A 23,331-nucleotide genomic window follows, 5' to 3' on the forward strand; every position below is an offset into this window, starting at 1 on the left:
TGTGAGGGTCTAAGGACAGAGGGTGTCGTATTGTCATACTGATATTCTGTACACACTGTGAAGACCACTGAGACAAATGTAACATTTGTGATATTGGGCTATATCAATAAACATTGATTGATTGATTGATTGAACAGCACACACAAACAAAAAATTATAAATTCTTGAACGCTAGCTGCATTGTTTTCTTAACTTTTCTGCTCCCAATAAGCAATAAACAAGTCAACAATAATGGAAAATATGCTCAAAGGTTGTCACAGAAAAACTGAGCAGGGTGGCCCCAAATGCGGATAGCAGAACGTACCAGAGTACCTTTATTTAAAGTCCAACCCAGGCAGAGCAGGGCAATACATGCTTTTATATATATATACAGTACTGTATACATTGGATGCCCTGCTGGCTGATTAGGTTAAGATGCAGATGCAGACAAAACTGCAACTTAAAGCCACCAGGGGGCAGATCATATCTACACAAACTGTCTGTATATTATAGGTCTCAGATATGTACGAAACATGTCTGTGGAGTGTTCGGCTATAGGAATACCCAACAGATCATGCATTGTAGCATGCCATTAAGCATGTTTCAGCCCTGTTCCAAAAGTGCTGATTCTGTGTCTGTAGCTCTAAATGCTAATGAGCTACTCGCCATGCCCCCCTGTGATTTAAAATACAATGGTGCTCTAGGAGGAGATTTGGACGGATTACCTTGATTGGTTAGTGGCTAATGGTTGCACAATCCAAAAAAAAGTTGGGACATCACAAAGTGGCCAAATTTGATCAGCTCATTTTCAGACAGGTTTTTATATAAATGGTTCAGGACAAATGGAGAGAATATTTTACCCTGAAACTTTCCAAATCTCTTAACACAGAGGGGACACATATTTATTTATAAAAGACATGAAAAAGTGGATTTTGCATAATAGGTGAACTTTAAGGTGTTGGCCGGTACATTAGCAAACAGTTCATACATTTCACATCCAGCAGACCCAGAGGAATAATCTTCAAATTTAGCATCAGAGATACCTTTCTCATATCACAGTCATTTATTTAGCTACATGCTTATTTTTTCCCAACTACATAGTTGGTTGTAAAAGTCAATTCATTTAGAAGTAGCCCTTATATCACCCCACTGTCTGTACGACGCTGCACCCCAAAGAGCAACTCGGGAGAGAGGGATGTGTCGATTTATTTTTAATGCATGGCACTAACTATTCTTCCTACTGTCCTCATTCAGTTTGACTTCTCTCTTTTTATGAAAATAATATAATCTTCCATTTTGTTTCAGTCTCTGTTCATTCATATTTGATGTAAAGTGGGACATGATGCACTTTTGTTTGTTTGTGTTGGGGCAGTACATTCATGTTTGATGTTTGAAGGGAGGGAGGGGAAGATAATCATCCAGCAGCAATTACAGTTACAATCCGTGCTGTTGAATGTTGGATGCACCACCAGAGGCCAGCAGGCTACAGTTATGACTGTGACCGTGATTTGTGCCAACAGATATATGAGCACATGTATAACACGGTACATAATTCATGCACATAAAAGGTACTCATTCAACATATCCGAGTCATCTATTATTGATAAGCTGCTTCCATTTCATGTTGCAGAAGAACTGAGGTGGTGGGAAAATGAGGTTTTACATAGCCTTCTCATGGTTTCAATATCATTTCCAAGCTAATATTACGGATGAATGATTTATTAGATGTGGGGAGATGCTAGTTCTCAAATCCAAATCGCACTTCATTAGTTTTAATATAATTTAGTTTGACTTTATGAGGATCCTGTTAAATGTTTAATGAAGTGGGTGCAGCAATAAAAGTAGATGCTGTAATGAAAATGTCAGGTTTAAAAATATATATAATTTCATGACATTTCTTACCATAATTCTCTACAAAGCATTCCACATTCAGAAAGCAATTATCAATGTGTTTTCCAAACCGGTTGGAGCAGGAGAGACTCTGTTTATCATCAGAGCATCAAATACAGCAGACAGAAACATCTGGATGTGGGTCAATCTTAAGATTTATAATTGTATTTTGTTATCTTATTATTATTTGTTTCTGCTGTTGATGACTGAGGACTATTATCATGATTTTTGAATGAACCATACAGCCAAGACTATCCATATGGAAAATGGGCTATAACAAATCAAATGCATACTTTAGGTAATCATTTTATCTATGAATTTGTATAACAGTTCTGCTGCACCGATTATAAAATGTTGAAATCTGTGTGCATCTTATAGTTAAATGAGCCCATCAATCTTCCATAATGCAAGTAGGATGTATTGTTTTGTTTCAACAGTGCACATTTATAATTCCACTTAACACATAAGTCAGGACTGTAAGAAAAACTTCACATTTTCATATTCTCGGTTGATATTTTTTTCCTGCTATTGGTTTGTTCCTTTCTACCTCTTCATCTATTTATATTTTCAGCATTCCTGCATGAATAGAGGGTAGGATGTGTTTTGACACTACATTAGCTTCTATATTTTCCAGCATCATGTGTTTCACCCTGTGAGGCATGCACAGTATTGCATACAGTATAAACAAACACACACAATAAGGAGGTCACCTTGAGGTGTGACGCTGAGCCAAGCTGGGGTATACAGTATATGTGTGTGTGTGTGTTTATGTTTATGTACCCTTGTGGATTGTGTTTTGTTTTCCTTTCTCATAATCGTTAGATGGGCTGTAAGTCACTGTTCCATGTTCACATTTCCATAAAGAGCACAAGTAAAAAAATCTATCACTAGTGATAAACAGAGCACAACACAAGGAGTATTATCTCAGTCAATGTACCCCCTTGAGGATAAATAAACTCCCTGAACCATGTAAACAAACTGAGGAGTCCTTCAACGTGAAAATCCTTGAACACTACAGGAAGGATGGGACAAGGCCAAAAAACCAGGGTATAGCTTGTGCACATGCATAAGGACATGGACACACATACCCAAAAGCTTCACCTGCAAGTATTCTGCCAACGTCTATCCAAGGAATCACCAACTGTTTAATTTGATTTTGAAATAATGTTTCGTAGCAATGTGAATGTTCCAAGGTTGTCCCTTAAATCTGTATGTTATACAACTTAAACGTTTAATTAATTAACACGCCTATGGCGACAACGAGTTGTATATTTATTCCTATGTCCATTTATATGAGTCAGGCAATAATATGTTGCTTATAAATTGATCGTTGGCCTTTTGCTGTCTGACAGTTGTATAAACAGGAATAAATACAAACAGTCACACATGTGTTTATACTGGCCGTACTCTGTTTTCCGTCTGGCTAAGAAAGCATCCAACCTACATGGTCAACTCAATCGGAATCACATTTTTCTTATTATTTTAGCCCTGGCATTTAATTCCCTGACTCCGTTAAGCCGAAGATAATATTTGGAAAATGGAACAATGAAAGCCAACCGCTGTGGCTAACAGACCATCCTGTCTGTGTAGATGGTCAGGTCCAAATTAAATTAGCCACAAAGTGATGGTCCCCTAAACACAAATCTGCTGTGGAAGGGGAAATCCTGTAAAGGTTATTTTTTTTATCTCATTTGAATTAGATTGTCCCTCACTCAAAGAGATAGAGAGGGGGAGGGGGCAGTGGGAGAAGGAGGGTTGGGAGGGTGTAGTATTTGGCATGACCAAAGGAGAGGGTCGTGTTAAATGAAAACAGACTGATGCATGCGTCGGACCAATCCCACAGAGGTATAGGCAGCGTTTGGCCCAACCCAAATGAGAACCGTGAGAGGAAGCGATGATGACTACAGCGCGTAGATCGGCAGCTGGAAGCGAGAGGTGCCCTGGTTGCTCGGTTTGAACGGTGAACACAAGTGCCTGCCAGCACCCGTAGGCTACACATCCAAGGCACCGGAGAGCTGTAACTCGTACAGTTGGATCGGAGAGGGATATGGTCCAATATTTCTCACTCTATCTTCTCCACCCTGATTTTTGGTTTTGAGATGCAGCTCATGTTGTGCCATCCTGTCAGCGCGGTAAACTTTACGGCATATGAGTCAAATGTAACTTGTTAAAAGTGCCAAAAGAAAGAGACAAGTTAATTCACTAAAAATGTCAACGACGTACCTTAGCTCTCAAGCGCCCAACCAGAGCTACCTATCGACGGCTACCTACGAGAAGACAGACCCCTCGGAGATGGAGAGGCAAATTCGCCTTCTGCTTTTCGGCTTGTGCGTAATCATCGCTGCTGCTACCCTTGTCGGAGGTGTGTATTCGCTGCTCTCACTCCTCCGGTTGAGGAGAAAAAGCTCCTTGTGTCTTATCGTGGCTTCTATGTCAGTGGACGATCTCCTCAGTGTGGTCCCTCTGTCCTTGTTCATGCTCCTGCAGTGGGAGAGAGATGGAGGTGGATGGTCGGGCAGCCTGTGTACTTTATCTGGACTTCTGTACGTGTTCCAGGGTGTTTCAAGCAATATGAAGGCATGCCTAATAGTAGCTTACACTTTTTATGTCACCAAGAGATTTGGAGTACTCCAATCTGTCCGCCGGCCACTAAGAATGATGTGGGCCATTGCCGGTGTGTGGGCAGTGAGCCTCGCCGTCAGTGTGTTACCTTTGTGCGGATGGGGAAGCTTTACGCCTGCCCCTCTCGGGTGTTTCCCAGAGAGCGACAGTTTTTACACCCTGATGTTGTTCTCTTTATATTCCATGTGTTTCTGCGGCATGTTATTTTTCTTTACCCCCCTCACCTATCAGCTGCTGTGCTCTAGGGAGCCCCAGAGGACTTTACTGTACCCCAGCTATTCAGAGATGGCGAGGGGACTGAGTGGCTCTGCCCCCCTCTGTGACCTTCCTGCTTTTTCCCGGGACAGCCTAAACAAAAGTTTCGGGGCCTACAACGAGCTGAGCCCGAGTTCATGCGGGACGAAGATCATGGAGAAAGAAGACAGTGGTTTGTCCCCAGTGTCAGTCAGCGGGCAGAGGACAGCTGCTATCGGGGATACACCAGTGGTGTTTGCACAAAAACGCTTCTCCATGATCCTTGCGGTTGTCCGAGTTATTTTATGGATGCCAATGATGGTAAGTAGCGTGATAAATTCAAATTATTCTAAATTAGTGTGTAAAAAAACATTTTAAGCTATCCCTTTTTGATGGAGACCCATTGCAAAACCCTGGATGTCTCTTGAAGCAACACTAAACCACAGTATTAATTACATGCATTTACAGTTTTGAAAGCATTTGGACATCCTAGTTTGTGGTCTCATAAGAAATGTTAAACCGTGACATTTAAAGAACACAAGACGATGTCCTATTAAATTAACTTCCATTACAGGCCTTGAGTAAAATGATTTGCCATGTTTTAGTCAACACCGAAAGGGCAGCATTCATTGGGTTGCATTTTGAAATACCTTATAAGAGCATTTGTTCTTGCTCAATCAAAACGTTAATTTGATGTAACAACATCTGCAGTGCAGCCAGCAGACAATGATGGGCAAACCGAATTGGCAAGCCAAACTTGCAACACTGAAAAATGAGCTAAGCCAAAGATTTGATGATATGATGTGGTGGACATTTTAATTGTAAATTAGTTTGTTTGGTTTTCCAAGAAACACACACGCCTTTCCAAAGATGATTTGTCTAGTGGTATCTTTTTGTATTGCTTGTGTTTGTAATACAGATATATAATATATTTTCCTGTTTATTTTCAATTTAGAACAGTCATAGTTCAATATGTGCCTCTCCAGAAAATGAAAAACAAAAAAAGCACAATTTGGGCCTCATTTCCATCCACGTGCCTCTCCCAATATTTCCTCATGCATATTGAATCACGGACTGCTCAGTGCATTTATCTTCTATTTCCCTTCATTCACAGACGTTGGTGCTTGTGCGCCACGCAGTAAATGCACGCAGCTCATCCCTGGAGACGCTGAGCTTCTTTCTTACTCTGCTTGCCCCTGCGGTCACTCCATTATTCGTGCTGTCTGAGCGCTGGATCCACATGCCATGCGGCTGCTTCATTAACTGCAAACAGGATCCAACGCAGGAACCCTCAGGTAAACAAAACCAAGTGTATTTCTACATAATAAACCCTTAGTTCCCCATGTTGCTACCCTTTAAAGGAGAGGGAAGTAAAGTTATAACACAATTATCCTTAATTACCTTTTCACAGTGATGAAAAGAAGATTTGAGTTCAACCTTTCCATCCAACAAGGCTATGGAGTCTACAAGTTGTCACATGCCACTATGCCTCATAACAGTCCACCTCTTGGGAAGCCTGACCTTCACAGCTTCTTTAACTGTGACTTCCCCAATAGCCGCCTTGAGACACTAGAAAGCGGCGGGCTCCTCAGCCTAGGGCCTGATTTTGATTTCAGCACCACATTCCCTGTGGACAGTTTCTCTCAAGCAGACCTTCCATTGGAAGCAGTGGCCAGTGGAGGAGCGGCGCTGACTGATTGTCTTTCACTTCCTCGTGAACACCACGGAGATGAAGGCGACCGCTGCGTCTCTTCGCATCACAAGGAGCAGGATCACAATCTCACCGATACGTCATTTGTGTTCGAGGGCCCAGAGAGGAGGCTGTCCCATGAGGAGTGTCGGAAAATCGAGCTGACAGACTGGGAGTGGTGCAGGAGTAAATCAGAGAGAACACCAAGACAGGTACTCCTCTGTCGAGAGTCTTCAGTTTATTAACCTGATGTTGAACCATTCAATTAAGTAATTTGCATCTGTCATTCCGTGGTTTATGGATGCCAATAATTGCTTTTACAACCTCACTCTTGAGTGTTTCCCTAAACTAGTTAAACAACAGCTGCATTAGCAGTCAACATAAGCATGCTCTCTGGAGAATATTGTTTAGGAGTGATTAGCATCTAAGTACCATAAAATGGTTGGATTCAATCTCACTTTCTGTGTTTACATTTAGTTTATAATGCAGTCTTGCTGCTTTGCTAAGTACAGAGAAACAGACACAAGGCTATAGGATGCATTTTTTACATGACGAGGCTTTAGAGAAGAGAGTGCATTTTTATCTGTCTGACTTATTGTTATTGTCTGTTGCTCAGTGAGGTTGTTTTTTTTCCGCATCTGTGAATATGCCTCTTTATAATCAAGCTGACAGACTGGGAGGTGGCCATGTGATTTAGATAACATTGTAAAAATCCTCTCTCCCTTAGCCTCTCTTCTCTCTCAGCAGATCTTGTTTGTGCTAAGCATCAATGGATTCTGACTAATAGACCAATTGATCAAAATACTATCAACAGCATACCACTTCAGTAACAAATGCCAGCCTGTCATTCAAAACAATATACATTCATTGCTATCCCACTCTAAAATCAGAACAACTCTCAAGGCTTAGTTCAGTTCATTAACTTACTCTTGTGGGTTTTCTCTCTTTTTGTAGGCAGTGTTTACAGTTTCAAAATCAGTTTTAATGAGATGTATCCACTCAAGGTTAGCTCCCCTTATGTGTGTTTGTGAATGGTTTTGTGCAAAGCTGTAATGTGGCATGAAATCATATGAAAAAGAAAAACTAAAACAGGAATGCAACACATGCTGTATATCCATATATCTATAGAGCAGAGTTGCATGTTAAGTAACATTGCGCTCATACAGGTATTATTTACTTAGTCTCTCAAAAGATGCACAATGAAGTAGAAGTCAAACACCGCTAAATGTAAACCATCCACAGCTCAAGACAGTTTTCTACTGGCACAAAACATCTCTCCACTAATCCATTTTTTATCAATTTCTGTGATTCCAGATGTTTATTTCTGTCCTTGAGTTGCTGGACTTAATACAATTGTTCAATATAGCCTTTATTTACCCTTTAAGACCTGCAGTTTTGCCAGTTCCCCCGGCTGACTTTATTTTCTTTAAGAGGCTTTAGCAGGTTTAGGAGGCTATTAATGCTACAAAGTTAGGATACATTTTGCTGAGAGAAACATTGGCATGGATTTATTCACAGGGTTCCCTTGACTTTTCACCAAAGCTAAGAATATATGCAAGCCACGAGCACATGCTCTGACTTATGTCTCTCTTCCTCTCCGTCTCTTTTTTACTTACAAGTCTGAAAATGTTTCGGGTTTGAAATCACTAGAGGTCGGGAAATGTGTGTGTGTGGCCTACTTCTCATCTACATTTTTCTTCTCCAGCAAAACTATGTATATTGTGCTCCCTTAGGCTGTGTTCATTGATTGGGTCCTTATATACAAGTACAGTATACAGACAAACAGCAAATACAATAAATAACTAAAAGCTGCCCAAATCTAGCAACCACCCCCTTCCCAAACACAGTCACGAAAGACAAAGTTTGTGATTTGAAAGCACTTCCTGACAAGGTTTTGTTCCTCGTTAGCAGGATAGATGTCATTACCCAGCGTCTGTTCTCCTTACTGCCAGCCCCTTTGGCCTTCAGTGTCCTCAGGGAGAGGTGGAATTAAAGCTCAAAGACATATTTACCCTCTCAGTGACTTTATGCTCTCTACTTGAAAACAAAGGGCTTAGGGCGCACTCAAAAGCCCACTCCCAGACAAAAACAAGATATAATGTGCAATCATACAGGGAACTGAAACCCGTTTACTTTGTGAACACATCCTGATCTGTAAATAAGTGTTGTTCTCTCCAATAGGTTACAAGGTGGATAATGAGAACAACTATTGAATCGGAATGGATTGGAAAGATAGCACAACACTAATCAATAAAATGATCTGCAGCCATCATTAACAAATATTGAACATCACTTATGTTGCTTATATAAAGTGGGTATGCAGTTCTGTGACAATTTACTCAGAAAAAGCAGTGATTTGAACTGAATGCTAAACTGTAGCCTGCTAAGATGTTCACAATCACAATGCTATCACGCATATGTTTTGCAGGTATGTTTACTATATTTATCATATCTGTTGTGTTGGGTTTGCCTATTAGTTGGTGGAATTCTTTCTGAGAGGAACATGAATGTCTGGGCCAAATTTGTAGTCATATCATTATACTGGAATGAGCTAATAGGTCATAAAAAGGTCATTCATTTTCTGCAGACCTTTATGAATGTAAATTGCATGACAATCAATTCAAAAGTTATAATCCTGCCAGGAAGAAGTGCCAGCTGCAAAATATGCATAATGTAAATATTTGCCTAGATTTCATGCAGGTTATACATATATTAAAATTACACTTAGAAATAACATTTGAAAATGAGAGAATAGCAACATTGCATGTAATAAAAACATGTAGGCCTACATTTTATATATATATATATATATATATATATACACACACACACACACAGAATTATTGATTTTTACTTGACAATGTGTTTTCATCTTAGCATGGTAGTCTCTCTCTCCCTCCATGTCTCTCTCTTTGCACAATGACAGGAAAACAGACAGAGTCAGGGAGGACAAGAGATTGACATTCTCTTTGTTCCTGCTGTGCGTCATAATCACAATCAGATCATTACATTGAACTCATCTAAATAATTTAGAGGGCTTAATGAGACCTGCCAGTCACCCCACTGTGGCAGCATACTTCTTCCCCCTACCAGAAAAATTAATTTGTTCAAATGATCATGTGACAGAGGCTCACATAAATTTACTGTGGAGTGAAATAATCTCCATGAAATAAATATGACTGGAAAATCTGAAATGTGATTTGAAATGAGAGTGAGAAACCCAGAGGAAATTTGATTAATGTTTAATACACTGAAATGTTATTAAAATTCAATTAGTAAGAATAACATTTCTGACAATGGCTAAATGGCTCATGAATTGTATACAGCTTTCTGCTGTGCGCCTAACAAATCTTTATTCTACCAAGCAGCAATGACAAGGCTAACCATATTTAACTTTTTGATTGAAATGGTTGGTCGACACATAGATCTCCCTGCCATTGACATCAAGGACACGGTCTAAGCTCAATTAGTTTGAACAAAAGAAACATTTTTCTTTGTTTTTCTTCTCAATTACATGATAAGCAGCCATATGGAATTTTGTAAAATGCATAATATTATTCTCGACTAATGGGACCAAGTTAATACATAAATAAAGATGTTGCGCTGGATATTCACTGAACTTTTTCTTGCGTTTTCGTTTTGTTTTTATGCAGCGGTCATCAGGTGGTCTGTCAATACCCCTGTGCGCCTTTCAGGGCACCGTATCTCTGCAAGCCCCAACTGGGAAGACCCTCTCTCTTTCCACCTATGAAGTCTGCAGTGACGGACTCAAAATCTCCCCCAACAATGCCAAGAAGGTAATAACCATCAAAATGGACCGTACTTATTAATATAAATGATAATGAAATATGCGTATTGCTTTCTTGCTGTATGTCAGATAAAAGGATTGATATCATTCTTATGTCAGTGCAAGTACAGAAGTTGTGTATATCTGACTCAATCATTTGATTTATTTTGCAGAGTCAGACATACAGCCGTCTCAAGTGTAATTCCCAAAATGTCAAACTATTCCTTTAACAATTGTCTTCTATTGTACCTACTAGTTCACATAGGTTTTGTTAATGTCCCATTGACAACTTGGGCAGATATGTAAGATAAAGAATGAATTGCATTGTGACCCCATACTTTTTATAAATAACTTGGATTATAAATCTGCTTCAAAGGTGGAGGTGTATCGCTCCAAATCAGTTGGCCACGAGCCCAGTGCAGACGAGTCATCATCAGGAGGCAAGGCTGGAGACGTGAATGTCAGCAGTGTAGGGATGGGCGTGGGGATTGGACTGGGGATGGGCATCGGATCTGGTGTGGGGGACACCAACGTGAAGATCCACCTTGAGGTGCTAGAGATCTGTGACAACGAGGAGGCCATGGACAGTGTCTCCATCATCTCCAACATCAGCCAGTCCTCCACCCACACCCGCTCGCCATCACTGCGCTACTCACGAAGGGAAAACCGCTTTGTCTCCTGCGACCTTGGGGAGACGGCTTCCTACTCTCTGCTCATCCCCAGCAGTGGCAACCTGGAGGCAGAAACCATCAATATCAACATACCTGACACTGTAGAGGCTCATCGGCAGAACAGCCGGCGGCAAACACAGGAGAGCTCTGGGTATCATGAGGAGATACAGCTGCTCAACGAGGCCTACAGGAAGCAAGATGGGGAGAGGGAAGAGTGACAGAGATATCCAGGATAACAAGAAGTGTCTCTTAGGAACAGCTTGAAAGAGCCCCTCTGATAGCAAATGAAAGACACATTTTCTAATCATTCCACATTTATGTATAAACCTGAGAGGTGACAAAATTAGAGACTTTATCCTTTTTCTCATACAAAGGCTGCACAGTGTCAGGAGTTTCCCTTTCACACACTCAACAGGATATTGTCCATATCAGAAACATTGTCACTAAATGGAGTCCATTATCTTGGGTAGAGCCTGCAGGAGGCCAGACAAATAACAGACCGATTACACCTCGTTCACATGGATGGTTCGTCATTTGTCGTAATTTGACAGAAACTTCCTGCATCAGTCCTTGCACACAGAACTCCCTGAATCTCATTGTATTTCCAGTTTCTCCAATTTCAAGCCAGCCACCATAGAAACGTCATCAACGCGCCGACTCACTGTCCGTGAATGGTACAACGAGCAGCTCTATTAACACATGAACTCAAAGCAGACAACACACAGGGTTTGCTCCTGGGAGCTGGCAGGTTAAAGTATGTAATGTGTGATTCAAGCAATCTGGCTTTTGTGTTCTCACATACAGCTCCTCTGGGTATGGTATAGATCATTTCAGGGTTGCAGCGCATGTGTGAAAGGGACTTTAGCTTAAGAGTTTTATTACAGTCCGTTTGCTTACGGCCCGTCCACACTACAGCTTCAAAAAAAGCTTGGAGCTGGGCGTGTCTGAAGCTCGACCAACAACCAATCACATGAATCTCCCGCCCCTGACACCCAAGCAGCGGTTTGATTGGCTAGAGCTTGTACTGGCATATGATTTGATTGGCTGACGCTTCCACCGAAAGCTTCAGAAGCTTCAAAAGTTGAACATTGCTCAACTTTTGCAGCCTGAAACGCCAGGAAAGCTCCGCTCTGCTTCCCACAATGCAGTTCGGCGAAAAGTGACGTCACCCCATTCAAAGTGAATGGGCAGACGCGTTGGAAACCGTTTTTGAAGCTGTCGAAGCTGTAGTGTGGACGGGCCGTTACTCTTGTACTTCCGCTTTAGATTAAATCACAAGAGCTAATGCATCACCTGTCTGTGTGTAGAGTAAATTAAAAGCAGATAATTCTTCAAATGAAGATATAAAAAAAAAGAAAAAGGTAGGATATATCAACAGTATTTCAGCAGAGCATTTCTTGTGTCACCATTTAGCAGCCTGCATCTTACCTAAAATGGATACAGGGAGAGAGACATTCACTAAGACGATGCGGTGCCAGGGTCTAGTCACAAGTCTGATATGAAGCCACTCTTGCAGACTACGTCATTGGTGATTCAGCCATGAGGGGAAGGGTCATCTGACCCATGTGTCTGACTCATCTCAATGTGTGTTGTTGTGCATTGTTGTGTGTAAGAAGTAGCCTGGCCCATAACAATGAGGCTATTAGAATTATGGTTTCAGATGTCATCTAAAATTCACATGTTTCTTTCTTGTATTTTTTTTTATTCTGCATAATTTTATTGTATCTGTGGTGTGTTTTCTTTTGAGTCCAGGTGATATGTCTGTGCATTTAGAAATATGTTGCTAATGAGAGGGACACTATACATCTTAAAAATATCAAAAAGGATAGTACAGGCCAACGATTAGAGTGAAAGTGCAAGCGATTATTGTAGAAGTAGTCAAGAGTGCTGTTTTCTGCCTCATGCACATTTAGTGAAATCGAAATGTGTCACAGTGTGTATTTGTTTACAGTATAGGCACTAGGCAGCAAATGAATGTACATTTTAGAGCCACTTTGGGGGATCATTTCCCTAACTGCTCGGTTCACTGCCCATCCAATCAGTGAGAAAACATGGTCTATCACTTTCTACATGCATACATTCTGGACTAAAATGTTATAGATATTATTATATATTTCAGTACTGTTTTTGGTAACCTGGAATTGTACGGAGCCCTACAGAACATGGAGAAGAAGAAAAAAATGTATTTTTAAAAAAAAGAAAATGTTTTGCGAGATATCGCAAAACTTTTCATTTAGCTCAATACGGTCAGTTCGGCAACACAGAAACCACAACAATGGAGCGGTTCATCGATTTTACTTTGAGCTTGGCCTTAAATATAAAGATATAACATCAGTGCTTGGCAATAGGCACGGGTTTCACATAAGTGAAGGACACCTCAAGAGAACACTCCGAGCGAGGGGACATGCACGTCGCAAAGCATACTCTGAGCTGAGTTATTGACAGATTCGAATTACGCGGATCAATAACTCATGAACATAACGTTCTCCATGTCCCCTAGGGGGCTCCGTACTATTCCGAGTGCTACCCGGCAAAATGTAAAAAGAAAATAATGTACAGGCGTATGAATCATAATGAATGTAACGTTTTATTCAATGTCAACCATTTGAGATGTTAATGGTGCCAAAGGTTTTCAATTGAGCAGCTTCATCTCCACAGCCTAACCAAGAGGAAATAATTTGATCATCTGCTTATTCTCACTTTCAAACAGGACAACAGTTCAGCTTCTGGTCAAGCATTCTCATAAATCCTTGTGATCAATAAACTGCTATTTGCTTTGTTTGAAATTGGTAGTTGCACATTAGCTGTACAATTGCATGTCTTGTCGACCGTCTCACTGATATAGTAACACACAAACCACTCAATGGTATTCTTTAGTAGCCCTACTTAGGCCTACTAAAATAAAATATAGTGCAATAATGAACTACTTGAAGAGACTGACCTAGATACGTAGGTTACTGTGGCTGCCATCATTGGTTGTTGTGCCCCTGGATGACAGTAATATAATCCACATAGATATTTTTGTAATTCTCTTTTGTGAGTGAGAATTTGCTGACATAAAATGAGCAGTAACGACAAATACATGTTTCACAAATTATACTTTGTACAGATATTTGGTGATGGGCCTATGTGAAATGAGAATAAATAGAGAAAACCGGAAAGCAAATAGTAGCAAATCAGGTAAAAAAATAAAAAGGGCATATTGCAGAAAAAGCAAATAATATAAAAAAAACTGTAGTTATCAAAGGACCTGGACAGAAGCCATTCCAAATGTTTTACCATGTCTCTCTGATACAAGGACTTACACCTCCCACTCACAACTTCTGATTTTGCTGAAGCAAGAAGGTGGAGGTAAGCCTGGGTTGAGAAGTAACACGAGACCTCTACTCCAACACATACAGGCCTATGCCAGGAGAAAAGAAAAAACAACCAATGTTAAAATATGATGCTTTTCATCTTGGTTAAATAATTTATTATGGTCAGAGATCCTGTGTTTGCAACAGCCTTGAGGGTATATGAAAACAAGGTGTGCAGGAGAATCATGCATCTGCAGCATCGTGAGAGTAGGGGGAGGGGGCTAGCATGCGAAAGTCCTTTCTTCACTCACATCTTTGTGTTTCCACAAGCTCTCTACTACTCAAAAGGCTTCCTCATATCTCTCCCTCCTGACATATCTCTGCTAGATTCTCAGCTGGTTATTATACTCTGCTCTTCTAGTGTTTTCCACTATTTTCCTGAATTGCTTACTCTCTGAATCCATTGAGATTTAAGTTAGGCTAATTCCAGTTTGCATTTCCTGCTGAAATAGATGATGAAGATTGAAACAAACATTAAAAAGGCTTATCTCACACAATGTGACAATAGTTAATTTAATCTGGAAATTGTATTTTCACTGTAACTGAGCTGCTGTGTAGCTGCATTTCTAAAATGGTTGATAACACTATGCATGCTGACATGAACACATTTTCACATCCTAAATGATGACAGAAAAGGGGAGTGAAGAGAAATAGATTTAAAAGTGGTGATGCATGATATTTCATGACAGATGTATGAGGGTGGGATAAATCCACCGCAAATGACACTCACACCTTTCATTCCCGTTTATTTTCTCTTGTCCCTGCAATCTTAGCACTAATTGGGTGAATATTGCTTTTATTTGTAAAAGACAACATTTAGAAGGAGAGAGGAGAACAAACGCAATTAGATATATGCTCCAACTGTGGGCATTCATTAACAAACAGGGTGAGTGAAGGGTGAAGAATAAAGTAAATGTAAAATAGAAAATAAAATAAGAAACATAACCCGTTATTGATTGAATTGAATCTGCTGCCTTCCAATTGTAAATCACTGACTCTAGTGTTGCCATGTTTGTTTTCAGACTTAGACATAATGAGTTAAGATCAAGCTTCACATGACAGACGTGATGTAGTGTCAAGTTAACAATAAATTGCTAGAGAAAAATTGTGTTTTAATAATTGGTAGCATAATTAGTCCAGTGGAAAGCTGCCGTTTTAAGGCCCTGACCATAGGCTATATATAACCCTGAAACACCAAGCCGAAATCGGCCGTTTTCGTTAAGGCCCTGACACACCAAGCAGTCACCAGAGGACTCGCCGACGTCGGCTGTTGCGTCGCGGTGTTCTCCTGCGTCTTGGCCATGTGTCGCACGGGAACACACCGCAAAGACTTCAGTGCGTGAGTGGCAATAACTCTCCTTACCAGCAGGCGGCGGTAGTGTGTATTCGTCATTAAAAATAGGCAACAACCGGAAGACAGAGAAGAAGAACAGACTGCGTGATATAAACAACAACAAATAGCGTGTGCAAACTGCAGCGTGGTTATGATCCACTGCTGTCTGCCCGTCTTTGGTGCTCCACAACTACCCGAAGGGGCAAGTCTCCTGTACCGGGTGTACTGGGTTCGCAGAGAATCCCACTTCTTCCTCAGCTCTTTCTCTGAAGCACACAAATAAACGATGTAACCATTGTGGCTAGTTAGCATGTCCAATTCATTTCTATATGCAGTGCCAAACTGCACAGCTAGCAACAAGATAACAACAAAACACAAGGTTGAAATAACAAATTACATTTCACGTTAACGTCACTGTACGCTGGCAAACAATAAAAAGCCAACAATATCTGCTAAAGAGCTCAATTGATGAAAAATATAATCTTACCCGAGAATCCAAGTTGCGTTTCAATCTCTCGCCAGAGTCCGGTTTTCACTACTCGGTTCGAGTACCTGTTCTCTGTGATGTCGTACAGAGCTGGCCTCTCCTGGATCAATGTGATGAGCAGGTCTTCGTTTCCGTCATTCCAGATCGCCATGATGAGATGAAAATGAATATCAGTCTGTGTGTGCCTTCTTAAATCGTTTGTTTACGTCCCTCACTTCCGTTTCGCTTCTCATGCACTGATTCGCTAGCTGAACAGCCAATCAAAGTGATTGTTTGGTCCGACTGCCAGACCCGATGCATGGCATGCATCGGGACAGGCAGTCCAAATAAGGCGTGTCACGGTCGACGGTGCGGGACACACCAAATTGAGTTTGGGCGACAGGACACGCTTCGTCTCCCGACTTACGAAAACAGCCGAAATCGGCCTGGTGTGTCGGACGACGAAGCGTGCCCTGTCACCCAAATTCAATTTGGTGTGTCCCGCACATACTGTATATATAAAGGTCCTGCACCGTCGGCCGTGACACGCCTTGGCTGACGCATGCGTCGGCCACAGGCAGTCGGCCAAAGAAATCACTCTGATTGGCTGTTCAGCTAGCGAATCAGTGCATGAGAAGCGAAACGGAAGTGAGGGACGTAAACAAACGATTTAAGAAGGCACACACACAGACGGCTATACATTTTCATCTCATCGGTTTATTTGTCATCATGGCGATCTGGAATGAAGGAAACGAAGACCTGCTCATCACCTTGATCCAGGAGAGGCCAGCTCTGTACGACATTACAGAGAAAAAGTACTCGAACCGAGTAGTGAAATCCGGACTCTGGCGAGAGATTGAAACTCAACTTGGTTTCTCAGGTAAGATTCTCTCTTTTTGTTTTCATCAATTGAGCTCTTCAGCAGAAACTGTTGGTTTTGTATTGTTTGCCAGCGTACGTGAAATGTAATCTGTTATTTCAACCTTGTGTTTTGTTGTTATCTTGTTGCTAGCTGTTGCTACTTGTTTGGCACTGACATCTCGGCAGGCTCGTCAGTCCCCTCCGGCTCCCTGGCTAAATGATGCACTGCGTGCTAATAGAACCGTCCTTAGGGCAGCAGAGCGGAAATGGTGGAAATCCAAACACCGTGACGACCTCCTAACCTATCAAGCTCTCCTCTCCTCTTTCTCTGCTTCGATCTCTCAGGCAAAAAGCACTTTCTTTCAAGATAAGATCCAATCTTCCTATTCCAATCCTAAAAAACTATTTTCCATCTTCTCCACCCTCTTGGACCCTCCAAAAGCTCCTCCCCCCTCCTCACTTCTGTCAAGCGACTTTGTTACCCACTTTGAAAAAAAGGTTAATGATATTCGCTCTTCTTTTTCTGACTCACCTTTACTCACCGCTGGGTCACCAGACCTTCCTTCCACCAACACACTAACCTCCTTTTCCCCTCTCTCTCCAAGTGAGGTTCTTACCCTCATTACCTCTGCCCGCCCTACCACCTGTCCTCTGGACCCTATCCCTTCAAACCTCCTTCAGACTATCGCTCCTGATATTCTACCGTTTCTCACCCATTTCATCAACACTTCTCTAACTTCTGGTCACTTTCCAAACAGTCTCAAGGAGGCAAGAGTAAACCCTCTCCTAAAGAAACCCACTCTCAACCCGTCTGATGTTATAAACTACAGGCCTGTCTCTCTCCTCCCGTTCCTGTCTAAATCACTTGAACGCGCTGTCTTTAAACAACTCTCCTGTTATCTCAATCAGAACAACCTTCTGGATCCGCACCAGTCTGGTTTCAAGGCAGGTCACTCCACAGAAACTGCTCTCATTGCTGTCACGGAGGAACTGCACACTGCCAAAACTGCATCCCTCTCCTCTGTCATCATCCTGTTGGACCTGTCTGCTGCATTCGACACGGTGAATCATCAGATCCTCCTTCGCACTCTCCAAAAACTTGGAGTTTCAGGCTCTGCACTTTCCCTCCTCACCTCATACCTGAAAGACCGTACCTACAGGGTGACTTGGAGAGGGTCTGAGTCCGACCCTTGTCAATTAACTACGGGGGTCCCTCAGGGCTCTGTTCTTGGTCCCCTCCTCTTCTCCTTGTACACAAACTCGCTCGGATCAGTCATTAGCCCGCATGGTTTTTCTTACCACTGCTACGCTGACGACACCCAATTAATTCTGTCCTTTCCCCGCTCAGAGACCCAGGTCGTCGCACGCATCTCTGCTTGTCTAGCTGACATCTCTCAGTGGATGTCTGCTCACCACCTCAAGCTCAACCTTGACAAGACTGAGCTGCTCTTCCTCCCGGGAAAAGATTGTCCAACTCTTGACCTGACAATCAACATCGGCACCTCAGTTGTTTCCCCGACTCAGACTGCAAGGAATCTGGGTGTGACCCTAGATAACAACCTGTCCTTCACTGCAAACATCGCTGCTACAACCCGCTGCTGCAGATACACGCTTTACAACATCAGGAAGATACGTCCCCAGCTGACTCAGAAAGCGACTCAGGTTCTGGTCCAGGCTCTCGTCATCTCACGCCTAGACTACTGCAACTCCCTCCTGGCTGGTCTACCTGCATGTGCCATCCGACCTCTGCAGCTCATCCAGAATGCAGCGGCTCGTCTGGTTTTCAACCTTCCTAAATTCTCCCACACCACTCCGCTCCTCCGCTCCCTTCACTGGCTTCCGGTAACTGCTAGAATCCACTTCAAGACACTGGTACTTGCTTACCGTGCTGCGAATGGATCTGGCCCTTCCTACATCCAGGACATGGTTAAACCGTACACCCCAGCGCGTGCACTACGCTCTGCATCAGCCAAACGACTCGTTGCGCCCTCGCTGCGAGGGGGACCCAAGTTCCCATCGGCGAAAACACGTGGGTTTGCTATCCTGGCTCCAAGATGGTGGAATGAGCTCCCCATTGACATCAGGACGGCAGATAGCTTGCACATCTTCCGGCGCAAACTGAAAACTCATCTCTTTCGACTCCACTTCGAGCGTTAGAACGATTAACGAAGCACTTTTATACTAATAAAGGACTGGATTACCTAAAGCCAGTTGAGTAGCACTTGAAATGTTTAGCTCTATGAAACCTGATGTACTTATATGATTCTGTTTTCTTCAAGGTTGTGTCTTCCTGGTCGAATGTACTTATTGTAAGTCGCTTTGGACAAAAGCGTCAGCTAAATGCAATGTAATGTAATGTAATGTAATGCATACCGATTTGAACAATGCTTACATCGTTTATTTGTGTGCTTTAGAGAAAGAGCTGAGGAAGAAGTGGGATTCTCTGCGAACCGAGTACACCCGGTACAGGAAACTTGCCTGGAAGGAGAGTACTTCGAACCTCGCCATCACGGTAACTATTGTATGGGTTGAGTACAAATAAGTGTTTCTTGCTTCTTTCATTTACAAAAACATTATTTTCATTCATTTGGTGGTTACAGTGGTAAATATAACAACAGAATATATATATATTATTGTATTATAATTATTGATGTACTCATCACCTTAATGTTGCAGCTGGTAAAGGAGGAGCTAATTTGAATTACATGATATACTGCTGGGTTGCTTATGATATTCACCATGGGATCAATAACGCTTTTATCTTAACCTATAATAATACATGAAAATATGTCTTGATTATATTTTGTAGTGTTCTGAATCTTCTAGAAGTATGTCTTCAGCATCTGAATAGAGCCATTACAGTGTGTCTACAATGTGCCTCTCACACTTGACCACACCCCAAACTAATGGCACACACATTTCAGGGTATTGTTTTGTTATGAATGCTTAGTAAACAGTTTTAAGAAGCCATGGTATTAAATCCAACTAACTGTGAATTTATTTTAAAAAACATTAAGGAACGGGTGGCTGCAGAATCACCCCCCGGTGGCACCAGCAGTGAAACCTCGACCAGCACCACTGAAGAGCCCTTCAACTTTGATGCTGAGCCCTGCACTCCCCTGGCAGAATCCACCATCTGCACCACACCGGCACCATTCAGAGAGAGGCCAAGCACACTCAGCACTCGAAGGCCTCCGGCGAAGCGCAGGAGGAGTCTGCCGTTGAGGCGTCAAAAACATTGCTGGAGGAGGTAAAAATAAGACTGGCACAGTTGGCCCCGAGTGGACTTGATGACGAAATCTCGGCCCATTCCAAAGTGTTTGAGCACAGACTGCGGCTGTTGCCACCTCATCAGATGCGACGCTTCCTGAATCTGGTGCAAAATACCTTCTTCGATTGCTTAGAGGAAAATGAAACCTCTAGACATTTCACTTGTCTCTAGACATTTCACTTGTCTTCACATGCGAGTCGTTTTTTTGTTCATAAAGTTCACTCATTTTTAAAGATGTGGCTAATTCTTTTTACAGACAGTTGTGGCAATAACATTATTTTTTTGTATTTCATTTTTGTTGTTTACTTTTTGTATTGTTTATTTTGATAATAAACCACTTTTTACCGATACTGCAAAATGCTAAACTTTATTTCGTACCTTCATACATTCAATTTAGCAAGAAGTGGCCATTATTCAGATGGGTGTTTCTGCAGGATAGGCAATGCAAAACTTTATTTCGTATCTTCATACTACAGCCATTAGATAACACAACATTAGAATGATTTCTTTCTGCTTCAGAGAGCTGAAGTGGAGGAGCTGATTTGAATTGCATTATATACTGCTGGGTAGCTTATGAAATTCACCATGGGATCAATAACATTTTATCTTAACCTATAATAATACATGATAAAATATGTCTTGATTATATTTTGTAGTGTTCTGAATCTTCAAAGTTAACTGAAGTTATCAAATAAAGTAGCGCAGTATAAAGTACACTGAATGGGAGTGGAGCAGTAGTATACAATTGCAGGATTAGTCTCAAGTACCTCAACATTGTCCTTAAGTACAGTGTCTAAGTAAATGAGATGCTGTTCATTGTTCAAGATTGAAATGTAAATGTAATGGACGGTTTTCTGCCCCTCTCTTCACATGTAGCCTTTCATACGTGATGGTTTCTTCATTCTCGAACTGTTGTGGAGCAGAACTATACAGTTGCAGGATTAGTCTCAAGTACCTCAAGGTTGACCTTAAGTACAGTGCCTAAGTAAATGAGATACAGTCTACCGCTGTTCATTGACCTATTGTGAGCCGCCTCGGATAAAAGCATCACATGGAAATGTAAATTTAGCAAGAAGTGGCCATTATTACATTACATACATTACTGACTCTACACACCCGCCAGAACACTGCGATCATCAGATGCAGGTCTATTAACTGTGATTTTATAGTATGTCTGCACTTTGTGCTCATTTCATCATTCATGTCTTTTAAAAATGCTACTAAAACTGAATCAATCCATAAACAAGGTGGCCTGTTGGGATTACTATATAAAATATATATAAAAATAAAACATCAGTGTAAAAGCAGCAATAGCAAAGCATAATGTGGGATAAAATAATGCAGATATATATACACATGCATTATTTTATCCCACTTTATGCTTTGCTCTTGCCGCTTGTTTTACACTGATTATGTTTTATTTTTTACTGATGTAAAGCACTTTGAACTGCAATCCCCTCTATGAAAGGTGCTATACAAATACAGTTATTATTCAGATGGAATTTCATTCTCCCATTAGCCTCCTCAATCTGCCTAGAAGTATTTTAATGTTGTAGCTGTTACTATAACCAATACTAATGCTAGGGCTGCAACTGACAGTTATGTAGGCACATTTTTATTGTTTCTTATCGCTGTGTGATTAAAAGAACACAAATAGCAGGATAGGCAATGCAAAACTTTATTACGTACCTTCATACACACATAACACAACATTAGAATTAGCTTTTATCAACGCCTACATGATGATAACCTGTCAATATGACAGGAAAATCCACATGACATTAATACAGAGCGGGCAGAACCCAAATCTGCATTCAAAGAATACACTTGACCAAAGCTTGAGGAAAATATCACAACACAACCCCTTTATGAGCCAAACCACCACGAGAGAAAAAGATGGTGCTATATCTTATCCCACTGAAAAATATTGGCATAGTTCATCCCTGTGATGCTTGGACAGACTAAATGCTTTGAATCTGCTGATAGATGATATTCAACACAAAATAGCAGAGCCAGGACCCTGTAGGTGAGCAGTCATGGTAGATCTTTTTCAATTCACTGTAACCCTTAAGGCCCAGATAACAGTCTTCTTCCCTTATGTGTCCGTTAGGCTGGGAGCAGCATGAGCTGATTAAGGCAGTTAGCAGTTGGGTTTTTAGAGCATCATTATTCATTTATTTTCACACCCTTGCTTATTCAGGGTCTCCAAATTAGTGATTGAATAAACAATGGTTTATTTTCTTAGATTATATTATGTATAAACAGTATACTCAGGCAATACAATGCAGTGGAATAATAATAAATGCACCAGAAAACATGCAGAAGGTCTAGGGTTAAATAAGATCGGGAAATTAAAAGAAACAACTGAAACAAGGTTAAACAAAGAGGTTGTTGGTTAAACGTTAAATAAACAGGGGCACAATGTAAAGCAAGACCGGAAGCTAAACAACTAAAAGGAACAACAACCATATTATAAGATAAGCAGGAGCTAAAACTGTTATAAAGACAAATGCAAAACAAGCTCAACTAACCAAAAAGCAAATGGCACGAAGCAAAACAAATGTAACATCATAAACAACACAAAACATAGTTAGCAAAAAACAGCAGCAGGTAAACTATGAAGGTTAAAAATGGCTGACCATGTGGAATACAAACATTTAAGGTTCTGCCCTATTGACCACAGGAAGAGGTTTTTGAACATAGGTATTGAGCTTCAGGACAATCGGCAAGGAAGCAGTAAGTGATCATAAAATACTAGCAAAAATGAGACCAATGTATCCATATAATCGGTTATGAAGCCTACCTTTACCAGCGACCATGACAGCAGAGCCAAAGGTAAAAACCAAAGGCCACCAGATGCCTTTTATACTCTGCTCTAATGAGGGTAGAGGTTTGGGAGGAGTCAGGCCTTGAGCTGCTTTCCGGAGCACTACTCGCTACATCATTATTTATTTTAAAACTTAAGAGCAAACCAAAAAAGGTTTCCCAAAGAGATTAAATAAACCTAATGATCCATATATTTGTTTGATGGTAATCGATACTGCTTTTCAGTATAAAACAGGAATAGTATCAACTCTTATAAAATGGAGATTATTTCATTTATTTTCCATTTCAGAAGATTGTAGCGTATTATTGTCTATTATTCCAAATATAAATTGATAAGCCTCATGT

The 23,331-nt window shown here is 41.2% G+C and overlaps 1 protein-coding gene and 1 long non-coding RNA gene across 2 annotated transcripts; one reads left to right on the forward strand and one right to left on the reverse strand.

Moving 5' to 3' along the window:
- Positions 1–3,707: 3,707 nt before the first annotated feature.
- Positions 3,708–13,659, forward strand: LOC117554870 (probable G-protein coupled receptor 149). The gene is made up of 5 exons (XM_034229441.1): positions 3,708–5,046; positions 5,840–6,020; positions 6,137–6,627; positions 10,069–10,212; positions 10,579–13,659. The coding sequence occupies exons 1-5, from the start codon at positions 4,078–4,080 to the stop codon at positions 11,089–11,091; spliced, it is 2,298 nt and encodes a 765-aa protein (XP_034085332.1). The 5' UTR covers positions 3,708–4,077; the 3' UTR covers positions 11,092–13,659.
- LOC117554871 lies at positions 9,642–23,026 on the reverse strand. The gene is made up of 2 exons (XR_004570329.1): positions 22,964–23,026; positions 9,642–10,935 (listed from the first exon to the last, which is right to left on the reverse strand). It is a non-coding gene; the product is annotated as an uncharacterized LOC117554871 (long non-coding RNA).
- Between the last annotated feature and the right edge of the window lie 305 nt (positions 23,027–23,331).

Source organism: Gymnodraco acuticeps, unplaced genomic scaffold (assembly GCF_902827175.1).
Source record: "Gymnodraco acuticeps unplaced genomic scaffold, fGymAcu1.1, whole genome shotgun sequence".
NCBI classification, from domain to species: domain Eukaryota; kingdom Metazoa; phylum Chordata; class Actinopteri; order Perciformes; family Bathydraconidae; genus Gymnodraco; species Gymnodraco acuticeps.